Source organism: Diadema antillarum, unplaced genomic scaffold, assembly GCF_040938485.1.
Source record: "Diadema antillarum isolate AM-2024a unplaced genomic scaffold, OU_Dant_1.0 scf00000143, whole genome shotgun sequence".
NCBI classification, from domain to species: Eukaryota; Metazoa; Echinodermata; class Echinoidea; order Diadematoida; family Diadematidae; genus Diadema; species Diadema antillarum.
This window is the reverse complement of record NW_027271032.1, coordinates 1,123,872-1,145,792: the sequence shown is the minus strand read 5'-3', so window position 1 is coordinate 1,145,792 and position 21,921 is coordinate 1,123,872. Positions and strand designations below refer to the sequence as shown.

The 21,921-nt window shown below is 38.8% G+C and overlaps 1 protein-coding gene across 1 annotated transcript in view; it reads left to right on the top strand.

The window, feature by feature from the left end:
* The window catches only part of LOC139721414 (scavenger receptor cysteine-rich domain superfamily protein-like), a 33,122-nt gene that overhangs the window by 3,677 nt on the left and 7,524 nt on the right, over positions 1–21,921 (top strand). Inside the window, exons 2-6 of the mRNA XM_071632730.1 lie at positions 1,358–1,475; positions 2,717–2,846; positions 10,076–10,278; positions 15,972–16,199; positions 18,562–18,675. Coding sequence (XP_071488831.1) covers positions 1,394–1,475; positions 2,717–2,846; positions 10,076–10,278; positions 15,972–16,199; positions 18,562–18,675 — 757 coding nt within the window. The 5' untranslated portion in view covers positions 1,358–1,393. The remainder of the gene's footprint in view (positions 1–1,357; positions 1,476–2,716; positions 2,847–10,075; positions 10,279–15,971; positions 16,200–18,561; positions 18,676–21,921) is intronic.

The window sequence follows — 21,921 nt, the reverse complement described above, 5'->3', positions numbered from 1 at the left end:
AGACTGGTTAGAGCAAATTTCACCAAACTTTGTTGGAGGATGATGTATGATGGGACAATTACTTGATTAGTTTTTCAGTGAAATCGGACAGAGGTCAAAGGTCAAATATCAAGGTCAAATCCTAGAATTTATCTGGTTACGTGATAACTCAAAACTGGATGAAGCAGCTTTCACCAAATTTGGTCCAAGAATGATGTATGATGGGACAATTAGTTGAGTAGATTTTAGTGACATTGGCAAGAGGTCAAAGGTCAAAAGGTCAAGGTCAAATGCTAAAAATGTTGCTATTTCCCCATATCTATGCAATGTCCGCAGTTATTTTCTTGAAACTTAGCATAGACATGTACTACTGCGTAAAGACTCTCCAGAGAGAGTTTCATGTCATAAGGTCAAAGGTCAAAAGGTCAAAGGTTAGGTGAAAATGTTGCAATATCACTTTTCTCGCAAATGGTTCAATGTATCTTCATGGAACTTGGTACATATGCATGTACTGACTGGCAGGGATTATCTAGGGAATTTAGGGGTCATGGGTCAATAGTCAGGGGGTCAGAGGTCAAGGTCAACTCCTCAAAATGTTACTATTTCCCTCATATACTCGTTTATGCAATGATTGCATTATTAGTTTTAAAATTCAATGTATGTACATGTATTAGTTAATGGAGATTCTCTTGGAGATTTCCAGCCAGAAGGTCAAAGGTCAAAGGTTAAGGGTCAAAGGTCAGGTTTAAATGAAAAAAATATATATATTTTGTGCTGTAATTACACTCTTTCTTCATACCTTGAAAATTATACTCAATGCATTTAAACTTATAATAAGGTCGGTCAGAAGTCCAGTAAAAATTTTCAATTCCCCAAATATGTGTACCTGCACTCTTTAATAGACAATTATAGCAAACTCAGATCATGGAAAGTGAACATTCAAGATATTTCTGACAAACCTGTCATTTCGATATTTTGCCAGTTATGTGAAACTGTCATCACACATTGTAAAGACATTGTACTATACACCTATTGGGAGAATCATGCATTATGGCGGAGGCATCAGTCGCCATAGCGACATTTCTAGTTTTTAATCTAAAGTTTAATTACTGTGAAACGAGGAATGGTTGCGTGCATTTTAATTTCGTGAATTTCGCGAGAGCCAAGATTTTCGAAATTAAAATGCACATGAAAGTTTATGTCTACACTATATATGCATAGAATGTTAGAGGCTACTCGCGAAAATTTCATGCCGTGAAAAATATCGTGTTTACAGTACTATCACAACCGACTCACTGTACTGTCATCAGAGGTGATGCATGGCCATGCAAGAGCAATGCTTTTCCTGAATACAATGTACATGCTTATCTATTTACAGGTTGTTGAGGTTTAACTGGCCCAGGCAGGAGCAGAAATGAGGCACCAACTCAGCCTGTGGGATTTTGGCCTGACTGCCTGGCTGTGCATACTGCTCACCAGGACCATGGGTCAAACAGGTGACCAATATTATTTGTTGTTGAGTTTCCACTTTTTTTTCTTTTTTCTTTAATATCTCAGCTCATTAAAATTCTAGGACCTGATGAAATGAATGATAAATTCACCTGTTCCTGCTTTATGCATTTCAATGTGTGAATTCCACTTTCCATGCATAATTGGTGTATATAGTTCCTGTCTTGCTCAAAACTTGAGGTAAGCTTTCTAGTCAAGAGGAGTAACCATCGTGACATTTGTTCAGACCAACCATAATCTACTCGTATCTAGCAGCACACATTATTTGCCAAATAGGTGTACTGACAGTCTAATCTGCATACATTGTACCTTTGCAAGCTAATGAATGTTATTCCTGACAATGAGAAAGGACTTGCCTGGGGATTGACGTATATAGCATGGAAAGTGGATTTCAAACGTTGAATTGTCCGCAACAGCATGAGGTGACTTTGATGGAGGGAAATTTGTCAATCAGTTGCACTAAAGCAACAGATGAATTAGATGGTCATGTTTACTTCTTGGGTCCTCCTTGCACAAAGCTTTTTTTCCCCATGAATTAATATGCCAGCAAACCTGCACTCTCCTACCTTTATGTAATTTCCCTTTTAATAGCATAAAGTGGTGGGGTTTTATTTGCAAATCCTGCATTTAGTAATGGTGCAATACTAGCGTAAAAGTGAAGAGGACTGTTGAAATGAAGTACAAATTCCATTACTTTTTATCTCTCTTTTATCTTTAGTATTTCTGTATGTTTTCTCACTGTATAAACTGTTATTTTCGCGAGGGTTTAATTTTCGTGAATTTCATGAATCACTGTTGGACCGCGAATTTAGCAACATGCATAAATGTTGCCATGCGCTAGGGCAATAGCACACTTATGATAGCATTGGTGTCAATTTGTGAAAACAACATCTCGTGAAAATGTCCAATGTCTCCTCATTTGCGAAAATATCTGTATGTGAAAATAACAGCTTATAGTATTGGAAGAGTTTAGTATGGACTACAAATAGATTTGTGAGATCCCCATGGTAATCTGAAGGTGACAGAAGATTGAAATGAAGGGGGGGGGGGGGCTCTTCTCCAGTTTTCTGAAAAAGGTTTCCACTGCACAGTGTCTTTGCAATTATACAAAACAGTTCAGTTTCCTGCATATCAGCTCTTCTCATGCACCTCATCCCTTGCCTTTGATCGAGATTATATCGATGGAGATTATAATCTAAGTCTTTGCCTTCACTTCTTCTTTGTATAGAATTCGATACACAACTCACTGGTGCTAAAGCTGAGTTCAACAAGGGCATTGTCAGCGTGTTCTACAACGGGTCGTGGACAAACTTGTGCGGGGAATCTTTCGGACAGAATGAGGCCGAAGTGATCTGCCGGTGAGTACATTGTACACTGACAGAATGGCTGTGCCAATACAGTTTGAGAAGACAGACTTTGGGTGATTCAGTGCTAGTGCTGGTATTGGAGCTATCTTAACACTTAGCAATTTTAATAATCCATGACTGGAAATCATTTGGTGTTAACAGGTTGACCTCAAGATCATGACTTAGTTCTGGGAGCTCATGTTGGTGATTCATGTGCTTTGTCCCCATTGAGTTACACCAGCTACTATATGGATTATGAAAATTGTCCCCATTGAATTACACCACCTACTATATGGATTATGAAAATTTTCCCTGTAAATTTAGTAATCGTATTAGCATTAATACGAAACGCTTGTTCACATCAATGGGTGTAGGTCATTTCTCCTCACATCAAGTACTTGCACAATGTATGCTAGTGCAATAGTTGCCTGTTGAAAGACACCTCTAGACATGGCCTCATACGCTAAATCTGTGCCTTGAAGCAAAAGTTTTGAGAGTTCGTTAAAGTATGTGGCATTTTAGTCCTTTATCCTCATCAGTTGTCTGAAACAAAGCGTTGTGGCATCTTTTTTTATATGACTTGAATCATTATATAATCACTTTAACCATCATGCAATTCCAATGCAATTCCTACAGACTGTGCAACAGTGTGAAGATTACATTAGTGTTACATTAGCCCCATTGGGGATCAAAAGTTATAAGCAGTATTTTATTGCTTGTATTAATCTAACTTCTGGTGCTTGTTACAACCCTATTCAGTTGTTTCGGAGAAAACACCAACACCAGTACTAGCACCAAACTTGAAATGAGCCAGTGTGTCTACTGAACTGTATCTGTGAATCTAGTCAACTGGACTTACTTGTAATTTAGAGTAGCGGCGTTTCACGTCCTCTCCGGGACCTTTCATCAGGCCGACTGATCTTTAGCGGCAATTGGTTGTTGACCCGTAACAGGGTCGGGGATTCTTCTGAACTGCCGGGTTGTAGGCTCCGGCCAGGTCCGCGGTGCAACATCCAAGTGAAGACAACGCAGGTTGAACCGAAGATGATTCCTGTAGTCGGCTAATTTCCTCAACACTCTCTCATAATTCCTTACCAAATTAGGCAATCTTTGCCAAATTGGTTCAAGATATGTCTGTGAATGTTCTCAGTCATCCAGGTAAAGTATCTCATGAACTGAGAACATTCGCAGACATACCAGTGTGTCTACCTTACTTCAAGGATGCATTTACACATATTTCCTAAACAGGGCTTATTAATGGCAACCTTCCAAGCTTACTGTGGATTTCCTCAACCTTAAAACAACACTGTAATGCAGTCACAGGAACAATGTATCAGACAAGAAGGCTTAATTACAGTTACACAAACAGCCACTGACTTTGACTTTCAGGATAAATTTCTGTTATGTTTCTTTATTTCAGCCGTGTGATACAATAAAGTCAATCTCAAACTTTATCAGGCAAGTTTCTTGTTACTTGTGGGGTGGTTTCTGTGTACACCGTATTTTGAAGGCCATTCTTGAGGCAACGATCTCTCCATTGTTTCCTTCGCTTCTAGTATTTCTGTTAATGGAAGAAGTTAGTGTTATCATTTGATGTGCATTAGATGGAGTCAGTTTTGGCTAACCTCTGAGCACTAGCACCGAACTTTCTATCTTCTTCCTCAATGTAGTGCCTCAATTTAGTGCCTCTATAGTATACGCGAACCTGAAATAGTGGAAAGTATACAGATCAGAGGAGGAAAGCATTTCCAGTTGGAAAAGAAAATCTCTGGTATCCAGATGAAGCAAAATGACCAAGTAAAGTGTCTGACGGAACCAGAGTGTCTACACAGATCTCCTACGCATCAGACCGTATGTAGTCCCATGCGTAAGGAAGTGAGGACACGCAAACTCTCATCACCACTGACAAAATGAGGTAACATTGATACTGGTATTACACTCATCTCCGTGAATGCGATGTTTTAAATTGATAAACCTACACTCATGGAATGTGTCGGTGTGCAGTATTTGTGAGGTGCCTTCTGTCTTTTACTGAAACAGAATAGATGTCATGACATTCATTCGTAACTATTGCCTTGACATGTGATCGGCAACAGACGAATATGACTAAGCTTATAAACTAAACTACATTATCTATAGTCATGCGTGCGTGATACAAATTGAGCTCCCACGAACCTTGCAATTTGCACTTCTTTCGAAACTGTGTTGAATTTGGAATATTTTTGTGTCTCTGCCATAGTCGTGAAACGAACTGGTGACTAATTTTCAAAATGTCGGCCAAAGCGAAAGCTACCGCGGAAGCAGCAGCCATTCAAGCGGTTGAGGACTACCTCAAAAGTGGAGATTTTCTAGATGCCATCGAGAGCGCAGTTGAAAGGGCTTTTGACAAACATATCGCGAAGTTCACTCTGCGAATAAATGAGCTTGAGAAAGCCAATACCACCATAATGGAACGATTAGAACACATCGATGGGAAATCATTGGAGCTTGAGTCGTCTCAGAATGCCAAGGCAGCTGAGATAAAGAGGCTAACCGGCATTGTCGATGCCCAGGCAACGTCTATCAATAATCTGACACTCGCCATGAACGAAGCCGAACAATACTCGCGGCGCAATTGTCTGAAGTTCTATGGTGTGAAAGAGAGTGACGGCGAGAACACCGATCAGGTCATCTGCAAATTAGCCTCCGAACGCCTTGGCATCCCCCTGACAATGGCCGATCTTGACCGATCGCATCGCATCGCTCCAAGGAACAACACGACGGACTCACGCGCGGGATCAGCCAACTCAAATATCAGGAAGCCTCGCGCAATCATTGCCAAGTTCTGCTCATACCGCATGCGCAGTGCGGTGCTTCGCGCTCGGAGGAAGCTGAAAGGGACTGGCATGGGCATAGATGAGGCTCTGACGAGCACCAATCAGGAACTCTTGCGGGCCGCAAAGGGTCATCACAAGGTGAAGGAAGCGTGGTCCACTGATGGAAGAATCGTTGTTCTGTTACCTGCCACGAATGGAAAAACGATCAGAAGAACAATACACAGCAAAAAAGACTTGGACAAACTCTGACGTCACTAGAAACCATGCATATCACTACTGACGCATTCCAAAAATGTATACGTTATAACTTTACTATTTTTTCCCTCTCTTTTCTCATTAATTTTCCTCCTTGATACTTTTTGATCATAGGCGGGAAATATATATTTGTATTTTTTTTTCATCTTCACTTTTCCTTCCAGTGCATTACTGTTTTGTCATTTTCTTTGTTTCATAATTGTCCTGTTATTCATTTTCGTTTTGTGTTTTCACTCTTTAGAAATGTCAAACGACTTTGCGGTAAAAGAAGACCTACGTATTAAACAAAATGAAAATATGAAGATGTACAATGTAACTGATACAATCTTATGCTCAAATCTGAACGATGAAAGTTATCATTTGACTTGTTTATCTTTTGGAAAAATTGGAGACTCAGAATTCAAGTCTTTATTTTCGCCGATAAAAAAATCCAAACATGAATTATTGAATTTTCTAAATTTAGATTCTGATCAGTACCAAGATGAAGATGAAAATTTTAATCCCATCCCAATTGAATATTATTTGACTTCTGAATTTAATGAAGCCGTAGCAAAATACTCAATGGCTAAAAACTTCAGTATGATCCATTTCAATGCAAGGAGCATGTCTCAGAACTTTGATAGGATTCATACTTACCTTTCATGCATTAAGATTAAGTTTTCAGTGATAGGTATATCTGAAACTTGGATAAATTCAGCAACACATGCTCCTTTTACTCTTGAAGGATACAAATTCATCCATGTTGACCGACCAACTGGTCGTGGAGGTGGAGTTGGCCTCTTCATCCGAGAAGGATTGAACTTTACACTCTACGAGCCTACGGAGTATTGTGAAGGAGTTGATCATTTATTCATAAAAATTAATTGTAAATTATTTCGAAATATTATAGTCGGAGTGATATATCGTCAACCAAACTATTCAGTTTCTGCATTCACTCCTTATTTTGAAAAGATAATAAGTGAAATCAATATAAAACATAATTGTGTATATTTGATGGGAGATTATAATATTGACTTGATTAAAAAAGATGTAAGTTCACCCATATTGGAGTTTTTGAACACAATCATTTCTTCTGGATTTCACCCATTGATAGATAGACCAACTCGTATCAGTGCTACGTCAGCCACAATTATTGACAATGTATTTACAAATGATAACACCGCCCCTAGCCTGTCAGGCATCCTGATGACAGATATTTCTGATCACTTACCAATATTTCATATTTCATTATATCCAGAGGAGAAACATAATAGAAAGAAGTTAAAAACAATAAGAAAAATTACCAAAGACAACTTAGCTACCCTTACCGCCGACCTAGCACTCACGGATTGGTCAAGAGTGTATGAAGATAATGATCCGGAGAGGGCGTATAATGTGTTTTGTGATATATTTATGAATCTTTATGATGTGCATTTACCCCAAAGAGAAATTAAGGACAAAAGGAATCAAGAAATTAGAAAACCATGGGTCACACGTGAACTTTTAAAACATATCAAAAAGAAAAATAAATATTATAAGATTTATGTTAATTTTCCCTCAGAACTTAATAATAGAAGGTATAAAAAGATACGGAATAAAACTACTCTTTGTTTACGCAAAGCAAAGAAAGAATATTATTTGAAGAATTGTGATTTGATTAAAAGTAATACAAAAGAGACATGGAAATTCATCAATGCTGTTTTGGGGAAAAAAAAGATTGACACCAATGACCAACAAACGTTTTCGTATGACGGGACTGATATTGATGATGCCAGTGAAATTGCTGAACATTTTAATGAGTACTTCATCAATATTGGATCAAATATATCCGCTGGTTATACAACTGATACAAATAATGACGAATTTCTTACTTATATGAATGAACCTGTCACTAATACTTTGTTTTTTAAACCAGTTACAGTAGATGAAATTTTAGATATTGGAAAGGCACTGAAATCTGGAAAAAGCTGTGGTTTTGATGATATTGATTCAATTGTGGTCAAACATGTTTTGCCTTTTATTGTTGAACCTTTTTTGTATATATGTAACTCTTCGTTAAGTACTGGTATTGTACCATCTAAAATGAAAGTATCAAAAGTTATACCTGTTTTTAAAAAAGATGATCCCAAAATATTTACAAATTACCGTCCGATATCCATTCTGCCTTGTTTTTCAAAAATATTAGAAAAAATAGTTTTTACTCGTTTTTATGGTTTTCTGCTCCAGCATGATTTATTATATGAAAGTCAATATGGATTTCGGCAAAACCTGTCTACAGATATGGCAGTCATAGAAATACAGGACAGAATAATTCAAGAAATTAATGGTGGTAAAAATGTTTTAGCAGTATTTATGGATCTCTCTAAAGCCTTCGACTGTCTTTCTCACAAAGTTTTATTACAAAAATTACAATATTATGGTGTTAGAGGTGTGTGTTTTAATTGGTTTAGATCTTATTTATATGGAAGAAAACAATTTACTGTGTATGATTCTTTTAGCTCGTCTCTTAAGAATATTGAAACGGGTGTGCCACAAGGATCCATTCTTGGACCTTTACTGTTTTTAATTTATATAAATGACATTGTAAGCTCTTGCCATGAATCTCATTTCATTTTATATGCAGACGACACCTCACTTCTTGCCTCACATAATGATATTAACGTTTTGACTGAATCTGTAAATAAAAGTCTTTTTCAAGTACATAACTGGTTCAAGTGCAATATGCTTACTTTAAATATAAGTAAAACGCAATGTGTATTTTTCAAACGCGGAGATGTGCAATGTAACACTGACGATATAATTTTGAAAATTGGTGAAACTCGTTTGAAATTTTATGAATCTGTAAATTTTTTAGGTATTGTACTGAACAGTAAGTTGAGTTGGAATGATCATATTGATTTTGTATGTACAAAAATTTCTCGTTTTATTGGCATCTTAAATCGACTGAAATATGATGTGCCAGGTTATATTTTGTTCACTCTTTATAATGCTTATATTTTATCCGTTCTATCTTACTGTAATTCTATCTGGGGAAATACGTATTCTTGCCAAACACAAAGACTTCTCTTACTTCAAAAGAAAGCAATTCGAATTTGTACAAAATCAGATTATAGAGCTCCAACATCTAAACTTTTTAAACTATTATACACCCTTAAATTGCAAGATGTGAATAAAATGCAAATATGTTCTTTTATGCAACGTTATCATGCAAAAACTCTTTTGCCTTATATACAAAATATGTTTTCTTTGAACTCTGATGTACATAATTATTATACGAGATCCTCAACTCATTTTCATCGATGGCGTTTTTTAAATGACAAATGTAAATACTCGTTACGTCATACTGGTCCTGTTCTTTGGAACACGCTAGATTTGAGCAAACTTAATGTGCAATTTAATAATACTTTTAAAAGACAGTATAAGAAGATGTTGATTAGTAAGTATTGATTTTTGGATATGGATAATTAGTCTTCTTTTTATTTGTATGTTGTAGAAAGTATATCCATTGCTGTTTTTGATTTTAGGTACATATCATAATAGCATTCGAGTTAGTTTTTATAACGATTATATTACGGGGTATGTGCAACATAACAAGCCTATTCTGGCTTTCTACGCGCATACCATTTTCTGGTTAACCACATACACAGTGTCAATGAGCTTTTGTTCTTATTGTACCTATATTCTATCTGTTTTCCTTATTTTTTCATAATACTTTCCTGTTTTGTCAATGTTTTCGTTGTTTTTGTTTGTATTTCTGCACCTTTGCACAATGTGCTCATATTTACATGTATTTTTTATCTATACTGTACATTGAATCGGAAATAAAGATTGAATTGAATTAGTTCTATCAAACTGTATGGTTTTCACAAGGTGGTCCCACCACATTAGTGTCATTTCTACAGAAATGATTTGCAGTGGAGTACCAACCATTGTGTGAATTATCTCTGTTGCAACTATGATCCAATGCCTTCATTGGAGAATTTTTTTTATTTGTTTTTTGTTTGTTTTTTTCAATCCAAATCCAACATTTAGGTCTGAATTTGGGTTTCATTTTACATTACAGTTTGGATTGATTTGGTAGAATTAGTTTTTACAACTTGTACTTGCTTAGATGGAACTCTTTCTCTTTTTCTCCCCCTGCATTTTGTATTTTAAATAGAGAATGCATCTTTTGTGTCTTTGCTTTTCCAGTCAATTAGGCTATTCTGGAGTGACAACCATAACATCTCAATTGGAAACGATACGAGAGTTTGGCGTTCCATCCGTGAATACGTACCTATACGGACTGACGTGCTCGGGGTCGGAGGCATCGCTGTCTGGCTGTGTCTTCGGCACGGAGTACAACACCTGTATCATCAATGCTGCTGGTGTGCTGTGTGCAGGTCCAATGCCAGGTACCTCGTAGTGTGGAAGCCTAATAAATCTCAGCGACATGTCAGTTGCATGGGTTCATCATACATTCTTCAACCTGCTCTAGATAAAGAGTAAATGAGTTGGAGAGTATTCATTGTCTGTTTAAATCAATATACTGAAATTCACCCTAAACTGGCATATGTGATATAAATGATATCAAATTGTACAGGGTATAATAATACATTAATAGAGTATAAAAAGAAAGAGTATGTATGAATGTTTACATTCAGAACATAACAGTATAGGTAAAAATAGATATGTCAAATAATTTGTCATATTCTTCTTCCCAGCATCTACCTCCGTCCATGCAGTCTCCTAGATAGGATACGGTAAGCTGTAAAAGAAAGAGGAGAAATCTAAATAGAAATTGGGGGATGGGGGGGGGGGGTCCATTGAGAAAGAGAATGAGACAAAGGAGGAGAAGAAGGTAGAAAGAGGGGTGGGAACAGAGAGGGGATCAGTTGATTGTATATACCATCATTTTCCAGACAGAAAACCTGTTAAGCTAGGTACAGGTGCAAAATTTATTAAATATTGCTTTATTTTAGCGAAAGCCCAATTTAAGAGTGAGGTTCAGAAAAGATGCTGAAGAGACTTTGTTTAGCGAAGCCAAGCCTTCCCTGAAGCATTTTCACTGTCACACATGGAGCTAGAAAGGTAGCGAGAAGAGGATGAGCTAAAAAAAGAAAAGAAAGAGAAAGATGAGTAGGAAGGAAGAGTGATTTAACTGAGTGAAAGTGATATCAAAGGGAAGGAGTGGAACTAATAGTATCAATCAAAACAAATGACGGCTCACAGCTGGCAGTTATTACCCAAATCCAATATCAGTAACGAACATCTAACATTCCCTTTGGCTTCCTTCCTGTCTCATTAGGCCAGTATGGCAAAAGCCTTGTGTGTGTGTGTGTATGTGTGTAAGCTAGAGAGGTTTGTACTTTTTGCATGCTTGAAGACATACATGTATGGCATGCGGTTTGTTGAAGTTACAAACCTCTTTTCTTTTTCCTTATCTTTTTTTAAAGTTTAACAAACACAGCATCCACCTAGATCTTGTGGATGGTTAGATACCAGACAAATCCAATCCAGGAAAAAAAATGAGGAAAAAGAGAACACTAAAAATTCAGAACACAAAACTGTCAATGGTGGTTGCCACATTGCAACACCCTTAACCCATTCTGTGCCAGTAAGTCAAATGTGCAGAAATCTCACACACAAACCTATGGACAGGAGATAAATGTGACACGTGGAGGGTTAATAAGACCTGGTATATATTCATCATTGAAACCCTCCGCGATCATTAAGTACAGCAGTTTTTTTTTTCTTTTTTTTTCTTTTAGCGTCAGTAGCATACATTCAAACAGTATATTTCAACATGTTTTGACTTTTGGAAATGTATTTCGAGTCAACTGATCTTTTCAAAATTTAAATTGAAGTTGGAATTTCTGAATTCAACTTGCAAAAAAAAATATCGCTGTCCATAATAGGAATACACTATATATCATCCTTAAAGGCGCATAGTCCCGGTAGTGTAGAGGGTGTTGTTGATGATACTGCCGATCACCGTTAGCATTGATACGAAGATTGCTGAAGTTGAGCTGTCATCAAGAGTAAAACGCGTAGGTGTTGCTAGGTAACGTTGCCTTCATAGTGATGCCAGGGTGCGTGCATATGTGCTTGTTATTATGACATCACAAAAGAAGTTTGCTAAGCTGTCATCCCCCTCAGCCGAATCATGAGCTGAACTGTGATCGGACCACTGACTACAGTGGATCGGACTTCTTCTGACTCGGAGAAATGGGTCCCAGCGTAAGCGCCAAAGAGGAGTCGATAGCGTAGGTCTCTATAGGAAACTTGCGCCGTGCACCCGCATACGCATTTGACTAAACCACCGGGACCATGTGCCTTTAAGGTAGCAAATCACTCATTGTTCTCCTGAATCGGGATAAACTGCATATTTCTCATTCTTTCACTGCATCTCTCGTTCATGAATTTAATGATTCCAAAAATTGTTTTACTTGTCCCAACTCGCAAGTACTATACTTGCAAAATATATGGTATATGCAGTAACTCACAATTATGCTGTGTGTATTACCCAAAAAAAAAAAAAAATTAATTGTGCTTGGGGATAATGGCAAGTCTATGGTACTATAGCCAGCAGTTTTCCCCTCTGTATTGGTGCTTAGATACGATGTACATCTCTTTTTATCAGAGGCATTATGTTTTCGGGTTGTCCCTCCGTCCGTTCGTCCGTCCGTCCCCATTCGTTTACATGATAACTTGAGTAATATTGAGTGGAATTTTACCAAACTTGGTACAAGTATAAAGTATGATGGGCCAATTTTTGATCAGTTTTTGAGTGAAATCGGACAGTGGCCAAAGGTCAAAGGTCAAGGTCAAATCATAAAATTGTATCCGTTTATGCGATAACTCGGACTGGATTAAGCAAATTTCTCCAAACTCTGTGGATGACATGTGATGGGGCAATTACTTAATTAGTTTTTGAGTGAAATCTGGCAGAGGTCAAAGGTCAAAGATCAAGGTCAAATGCTAAGAATTTATCTCTTTACGCGATAACTCAAGACTGGATGAAGCAACTTTCACCAAACTTGGTCCAAGGATGACGTATGATGGGACAATTAATTAAGTAGTTTTTTAGTAAAATAGGCAAGAGGTCAAAAGGTCAAGGTCAAATGCTAGAAATTTTTCTTTGTCCCCTATATCTATGCTATGCCTGAAGGTATTTTCTTGAAACTTAGTGTAGACGTGTACTACTAAATAAAGATTCTCCAGAGAGAGTTTCAGGTCATGAGGTCAAAGGTCAGGTGAAAATGTTAAAATTTCACTTTTATATCTTGCAAATGGGTCAAGGTATCTTCATGGAACTTGAATTGGTACATATGCATGTACTGACTGGCAGGGATTATTTAGGGGTCATGGGTCAAAGGTCAGGGGTCAAAGGTCGAGGTCAACTTCTAAAAATTTCACTATTTCCCTCATATATATATATGCAATGCTTGCAGGATTTTTCTTGAAACTTTATATACATGTATACATGTATTACCTAATTAATGGAGATTCTCTGGGAAATTTCCTTTATATATACTGTACATGTATACATGTATTACCTAATAGAGATTCTCTGGGAAATTTCCTGCTAAAAGGTCAAAAGGTTAAGGTTAAGGGTCAAAGGCCAGGCTTAAATGCAAAAATTTTTCTATTTTCTGAAATTACATGTTTTCTTCATACCTTGAAAATTGCTCAATGCATAAACTTATAAAAGGGTCAAAAGTCAAGTAAAAATCTTCAAATCCCCAAATACATGTACCTGCACTCTTAGACAATAGCAAACCCAGTTCAAGGAAAGTGAACATTCAAGACATCTGACAAACCTGTCATTTCAATATTTTGCCAGTTATGTGAAACTCTCATCACACATGTGAAGACATTGTACTATACACATTACAAGAACCATGCATTATGGCGGAGGCATACCAGTCGCCGCGACATTTTTAGTTTCACATATCATTCCCATGGTGACTGCAGTGAAACTAACACCTTCAATTCTTTTACTCCACTTCCTGATTAGCATTCTGGCCTCCATGTTCAGTGCACTCACCCAGAAGCTCCAGATAATACAGTACTCACCGCGTAATCGGGTATCGCTTAAACGGATACTCCGTGTAATTGGGTAGTAATGTCAAGATCAGTTCCAATGCACATTAAAATTACCTGATAATCGGGTTGCCTCTCCGCATAAATGGGTAAATAATTTTCTTCTTATCTCATTTCTACCCACATTTTATCGCAGATATAACACTTTAAGAAATCATGAATATCAAATTTTCCACGGCTAATCGCATTTTCTGCTTAATTTGCAAAGAAGACTGATCATTTGGGGAGTGATTAAACATGAAAACACATGTACCAGTACCAACTTGACACACGTAAATGAACATTACACATGTAGCTGGCACTCACAACTGCATAGACAGACACGAATTGAACACACTTGCGCTCCACCCGTGCTCTGCAACAATATTCACAATATGAGAAGTTTGCAACGAAAATCAGGTCATGCACCAGCTCCATAATTTTGCTTTTCCCCAGTCACTTCTCGAAAAGTAACCCGACGTTCTACTTGACTAGTTCACGCAAAGAGACGTGTTCATTTCGGAAAACACCTGCGTGATGACGAGGAGTCTATAGTCAAATGGCAAAGTTTTCTGAAGACATATTTGTCCATAAAAAGAGTGTAAATTATTGCTCGTGACTGAGCAAGTGTAAGGTATGTATAATGTGCCGTGCAAGCACGCATGTTAAACATGCAGTGTAGGTAGTTGGTGCAGTGTACAATGTATGTGCATACACATTGTGTGTGTCAATTTTGAATGAGACGTGCTCTTCTGTTAATCGGGTACTCCGCTTAATCGGGTAAGAAACGCTCTGCCCGAGCCTACCCGATTATGCGGAGAGTACTGTATAGGCAAAAAAAAAAGTGTCTTCATAAGACTAAGAGAAGAATGAATATGGATTAGCAGTGATGCAATAAAACATTGGTATCAGATTTCTGTATATTGTTTAAGTCATTGGTAGGTTTATTTTTCAATGTTGGCTACTGCAGTAGATGTACAAATGTTATTACAAAAGAATATACTTCAAAACCAATTTCAAATTCATGAGAGAGATTTCCTCAAAATACAGCACTTTCTAGCATGTCATGCTAAGGGGTATAGCCATATTACCAACTTACTAATATTATGATTATCTGCATGGCATTGTCATGTTTCATACTTCATATGATACAGAAATAAAATGAAATTATCATTTGCACCATAAAAAGGAATACATAAGGTGTCATTACTTTAGGCCCCCCACTTTTTAACCCGGAAGTACGTAAATGGCTCTAAAAACAAATAGATACAGATTTTGAAGTGTGAGCACGGTAAGGTTATGTTTTTGCGCCGAAGACCCTTTTTTTTCTTTCTTTCTTTTTTTGCTTGTCAACTGAAGAAACCCGGAAGTGGAAGGGGAGAGATAAGATGAAGACCTTTTTTTTTCTTTTTTTTTACTTGTTAGCTCATTAAACCTTTTTGAAAACACTCCGCCGGCCCTGATTATACAAATGTACATAGGGTATCTCTTCATGTTCCGTCATGTATTGTTTGTTTGATTACAAGATAATGAGGTCGATATTAGGACTCATTGAATTTTGCTGCAGTATTGTACTGTAATCACTGCTATGCACTCAGTGCCAGAAACAAGGGCAGCACCAGCCATTAACATCGTCTCACAAACTGACTTACAAGTTACAGTCCGCCCCGATGATTGAAGTATGTCCTGTCATGTATTCACACGATAATGGTTGAACATGTGTTTGTTTTTTTGTGAGAATTGGGACTGAAAATATATGACAACTTTAAAGAAAAAGATGCCTGCCATTCGACGTCTGGATAACAGATGGCCGGATAACTAAAGTGATATCTGACTGTATCAGGTTTCTCATTATATCGGGATATAAACAAAAACGAAAAACAAAGAATCTATGAAAAGTTGGGACCTTATAAGAGAGTTTTGTTGTGTTTAACCTCTTTATAACGCAGTTCAACTGTACACAAGTGGATAAAGAGAAGGCAATTCTGAATGTGATTTATTGCTGTTTTTGTCTTTCCCTCAGCTCTCACACTCACAGGGAGCTCTGAACCTCAAGTAGGCATCGTCCAGGTGACACAAAATGGCCGCCCATTCACCTTGTGCACCTCAGACTGGACCGTGGCAGATGCTCACACGACTTGCAGGACTCTGGGCTTTGACTACGCCTTTGGCATTCCCGGCATTGATGACTTCGATGTCGATGCCCCGTCTGATGGACTTCTTGTGTCTACGGAATGTACTGGCTATGAAGGTAAGGCAAGGTTTTGACAAAGAGAATAATTGAGTGCAGTGTGTTGCCCACCAACTAATTTTGAAGAAGATTTGATTTTTGCGTTTGGAGGAACAGCCAGGAGGAACAATACTAAAATGATAATTATGCTGTGCCACTGCTGTGGTAGATGAGAATCTATGAGATCTTTGACTGCAGCTGTGCGTTGTTAAGCTCTGTTTTTATTTGGATTGCTGAGAACACACCCTGTTCTGACCCACATTGGAGAAAAACTTACAAGGAGGAAATTGGCATGAAATATGTGTTTACTGGTGTATTGAATGTATGCCCACAGTCAATAGTCAAGTGTAAAATCTTCTCATTTGTTTAGTGAGCGTGTTGATGGTAATATTCCTCCCTTTTGCATGGCAAAATTGCTCTGTTTGTACCGTAATGGTATTCTTCCAATCCAGTGGTTGAAAGAGTTTCAGTCTTTGGAGTGAATGGTATCAAACTGTGGCTTCATAGTGTGTTCATCTGTCTCCACAAATTTGATACCAACTTTTTGTGGGGGTTCGGACATATGGTTCATGAGTCGAATTACAATAACGGATCACATGCCCATCATAACTTGGATCTTTAGCATCTAAATGTGTGATATCCTGTGGGAAAACTGCTTATATTCATAAATCAGTGCCATGAATGGGAAGAGGACATATGTGACCCGCTACAACAAAATGATCCTAAAGTCGGGCGAGGTCGATTATTTGAAAATTGCATGACATAATTCCCTAATCTTTCTGCTTTAAATTGATATATAACATTAATTATAAAAATAATCGGCTGCGGAGATATCGATGTTTAAAAGAGAGCATGTCGAGACGTCTGGGAAATCACTGTTTCGAGAAAAGCGCCCTAAAAGTTTTCCTTTCGACGCAATCGCAATCAAGGGACACGCAAGTCAGTTTTCAGCTCCGGACAATAGAAGGTAAGCCCTAGCAACCCCCGAAAAGTTCATTCAAGCACAGCTCTGCGGTCTCCTCACCGACCAATCAGTGACCAGGATGAGAGAAGCGGCTGAGCATAGAGCAACCCGCCTGCACGCACCAGTCGACTGGGCAGTGTGCGAGCTTCACGCTTCGGTTAGCAGCAAGCAGCAAACCGACCAATGAGATCACTCTGGTCGGTGTTAGGGGCGGAGCCTATCTGTGGCGCTCAATCCAAATTTTCCAACCAGTTTCTGCTTCGCTGAAACGCCAAAAAACATGGCTCAGAAAAACGCTATTTTTTGGTCTTTCCTTTCATCATTTTGCGTCAAAATTTCGACAAATGATAGAAGACATGTCAGACTCCAATAATATGTCAAAATCAGAAAATCGTAAGTTTTGACAAATTTTAATGCTCTGACTTCAAACTCGATTTTCACGGCTTCGACCGTGCGCGACTTTAGGACCTTTTTGTTGTAGCGGGTCACATATGGTTCAGGAGTCAGATTACAGTACCTGATCTCATACCCATCAGACAAGCATGCTTTTAGCTTTTGCAGGTGTTTTTTTTTTTTTTTGTATGTCAAAACAACATTTATCTTCATAAATCAGCACTGTTCCCATTTATAATGCATACTTTTGTTGCAAATTTTGGTGTGAATCTACTATCAGTTTGTGAAAAAAAAACAACAACAAAAATTGGACATCAAATATTATGGAATACCTAAGGAAAGTACAGAAAGACATCAACAACAAATGAAAAAGAAGACATTACAAAATGGGACTTTAGCACACATAAACACACACAAAAACAGCCTTTTTTTTACCCATAAAGGACTCCTATTTGCCTAGGACTGGCCAAATTCCAAGCTGCTGTGCTTTTTCTGTTGACTAAAATCAGATACATTTTGAGATATTGCAATGAAAAAAAAATGAATATTTTGTCATACAAATTGATAGAAATTCCTGATATGTACTATTCCTACAAAAAAAACACATACACCACAGACACACACACACGCACACACACGCACACACACACACAAGAAGAAAAAAATACATCATAATCTACTTTCTCCCTTATCAAGTCATGTAATATATGTGTATATGTATTTATATATCATACAAAAATCATTTGAATTTGTTGCTGCCAAATTTGATCTAAACTCTGAAATATGTTTATGAACTTCCAAATGTGATTTCATCCCATAGTTTACTGAAGAATATGTCCAGTTAGGTAGCTGCCTATTGTAATGATGTGAGCAGATATAGATAGGAAGAGAACAAATACCAGAAGAAACCTTTTTATCTGTGATAATTTGCTGCTATAACAATATGGCTAAATGAGAAGAGAAGAGAAGATTTATCAGTTTTGTTACTCCCACTCCCCTTTCTCTCCACGTGTTTCTAATTTACAGATGACCTCCTGGACTGTTCTCTTTCCTTGGTCAACTTCAAGAATTATTCCCTCTGCGGGGCTGGTAACAGTGTTGCAACTGTGAACTGCACTTCACAGCCCAGGACAAGATTGGGTGAGTTTGTGGAGGATTTGAAACTACCAAATATATTAACACATATTCTTTCGTGTATAACCTCCAAAAACTATGAGAAAATCGGTTGAGACAACACAAATATCAACAAATGTAAACAAGGGAATTGATTAAATAATCAATTATGTTCTTTTATTATTTGAAATATGAAATATTAAATTCTTCAGTGAATTTCTTAACTGAAACTTGAAATTATATCTGTTTGAAACCGATGACAAAAATGAGGACTTGACAATTGTATTGGGATCCGAAATAAATCTAATATAAGTAATAGACCACGTTCTACACTCTCTTGGATTATAAACAACTTCAATATACACTCATTAAGTTAGATTACTTTGAACTGTACGAATTATAACCAAAATAAGGCAATTAAATTAGAGTAACATGTTACTGTGACAATTGAGAATATTATTAAATAGGTCTATATACGAACAGTCAGGTGTGAAGTCTGTGAAGTCTTAAGATGATGAATACAAAGGGATAGATCCTATACTGGTAACAGGAAGCCAAGAACGTTGAAGTTCTGGTATCGTTGAAAAAGGCAGGAGAGATCGCTGAGATGATGGAGTTCTGGTAGCGATACAACAGTCTGGAGAATTCGCGGAGATGATGAAGATCTGGTAGCGATATAACAGTCCGGAGAATTCGCGGATATGATGACGATCTGGTAGCGATGAAATAGTCCAGAGAGTTTGCGGAGATGATGAAGTTCAGAGAGTTCGGGTCGCGACGAGGCAGTCAGGAGAGCTCGGGTAATGATGAAACAGTCAAGAGAATTCGAGTAACGATGAAACAGTCAAGAGAGTTCAGGAAGCGATGAAACAGTCAAGAGAGTTCAGGAAGCGATGAAACAGTCTGGAGAGCTCGGGTAGCGAGACAGTGAGACAGTCAAGAGAGTTCGGGTAGCGATGAGACAGTCAAGAGAGCTCGGGTAGCGATGAGACAGTCAGGAGAGTTCGGGTAGCGATGAGACAGTGAAGAGAGCTCGGGTAGCGATGAGACAGTCAGGAGAGCTTGGGTAGCGATGAGACAGTCAACAGAGTTCGGGTAGTGGTGAGAGAGTCAAGAGAGTTCGGGTAGCGATGAGACAGTCAAGAGAGCTCGGGTAGCGATGAGACAGTCAGGAGAGCTCGGGTAGCGATGAGACAGTCAGGAGAGTTCGGGTAGCGATGAGACAGTGAAGAGAGTTCGGGTAGCGATGAGACAGTCAAGAGAGTTCGGGTAGCGATGAGACAGTGAAGAGAGCTCGGGTAGCGATGAGACAGTCAGGAGAGTTCGGGTAGCGATGAGACAGTCAGGAGAGTTCGGGTAGCGATGAGACAGTCAAGAGAGTTCGGGTAGCGATGAGACAGTCAGGAGAATTCGAGTAACGATGAAACAGTCAAGAGAGTTCAGGAAGCGATGAGACAGTCAGGAGAGTTCGGGTAGCGATGAGACAGTCAAGAGAGCTCGGGTAGCGATGAGACAGTCAGGAGAGCTCGGGTAGCGATGAGACAGTCAACAGAGTTCGGGTAGTGGTGAGAGAGTCAAGAGAGTTCGGGTAGCGATGAGACAGTCAAGAGAGCTCGGGTAGCGATGAGACAGTCAGGAGAGCTCGGGTAGCGATGAGACAGTCAGGAGAGTTCGGGTAGCGATGAGACAGTCAGGAGAGTTCGGGTAGCGATGAGACAGTCAGGAGAGTTCGGGTAGCGATGAGACAGTCAGGAGAATTCGAGTAACGATGAAACAGTCAAGAGAGTTCAGGAAGCGATGAGACAGTCAGGAGAGTTCGGGTAGCGATGAGACAGTCAGGAGAGTTCGGGTAGCGATGAGACAGTCAAGAGAGCTCGGGTAGCGATGAGACAGTCAAGAGAGTTCGGGTAGCGATGAGACAGTGAAGAGAGCTCGGGTAGCGATGAGACAGTCAGGAGAGTTCGGGTAGCGATGAGACAGTGAAGAGAGTTCGGGTAGCGATGAGACAGTGAAGAGAGCTTGGGTAGCGATGAGACAGTCAGGAGAGTTCGGGTAGCGATGAGACAGTCAGGAGAGTTCGGGTAGCGATGAGACAGTGAAGAGAATTCGAGTAACGATGAAACAGTCAAGAGAGTTCAGGAAGCGATGAGACAGTCAGGAGAGTTCGGGTAGCGATGAGACAGTCAGGAGAGATCGGGTAGCGATGAGACAGTCAAGAGAGCTCGGGTAGCGATGAGACAGTCAAGAGAGTTCGGGTAGCGATGAGACAGTCAAGAGAGCTCGGGTAGCGATGAGACAGTCAAGAGAGTTGGGGTAGCGATGAGACAGTCAGGAGAGTTCGGGTAGCGATGAGACAGTCAGGAGAGTTCGGGTAGCGATGAGACAGTCAAGAGAGCTCGGGTAGCGATGAGACAGTCAAGAGAGTTCGGGTAGCGATGAGACAGTCAAGAGAGCTCGGGTAGCGATGAGACAGTCAAGAGAGTTGGGGTAGCGATGAGACAGTCAGGAGAGTTCGGGTAGCGATGAGACAGTCAGGAGAGTTCGGGTAGCGATGAGACAGTCAAGAGAGTTCTGGTAGTGATTAAACTGAGTGTAACAACAAAGTCCGAACGGAAAGTGTAACAACTGTCTTTGAAGAAAAATGGTGTCGAGTTCTCTCCATAAAAATTTATCGGGCAATTATCTGGTTGTCTCCTGTCTTGTGAATTGTCTAGTAAGTACATAAGTAAGTAAGTAAGTATCTATCTCTTACAAATGTCTGCAAACCAAAGCATTGGTAGAATCCCACATCTTGGCAACGAGACAACAATGCTAAAAAATGAGCGCATCGCGCTCAGAAAACACACAAAGAAGCGCGCCTCAAATAGCGCAGCGCCCATTATTACTCAATAATAGAATACGCATATAACTTATTTACACGCACATACAGTGTACGTCATAATCAATACATTAAATGTACATAGACTGTGGCTAAGACAAAGGCCACAATAAGAACATGCTACAAGTTCATTGTTGACCAATGTCACACTTATAATTCCACATGGACTTCCCTCAATAATTATTTTTATCCTATGTAGTGCAGTCTGTATACCAAAGCAAATATCCAGTGTTTTTGTATTGATATGATGGTACCGTAATTATGTTCCAGGTCCATTACTTCTCTTAGACTGAACACTGCAAACTACTGTATACGCCGAATATTTCGCGAGGTTTTTATTTTCGCGAATTTCGCGAGTTGGGTGCTATTCGCGAAATTAAAAACACACGAAAATA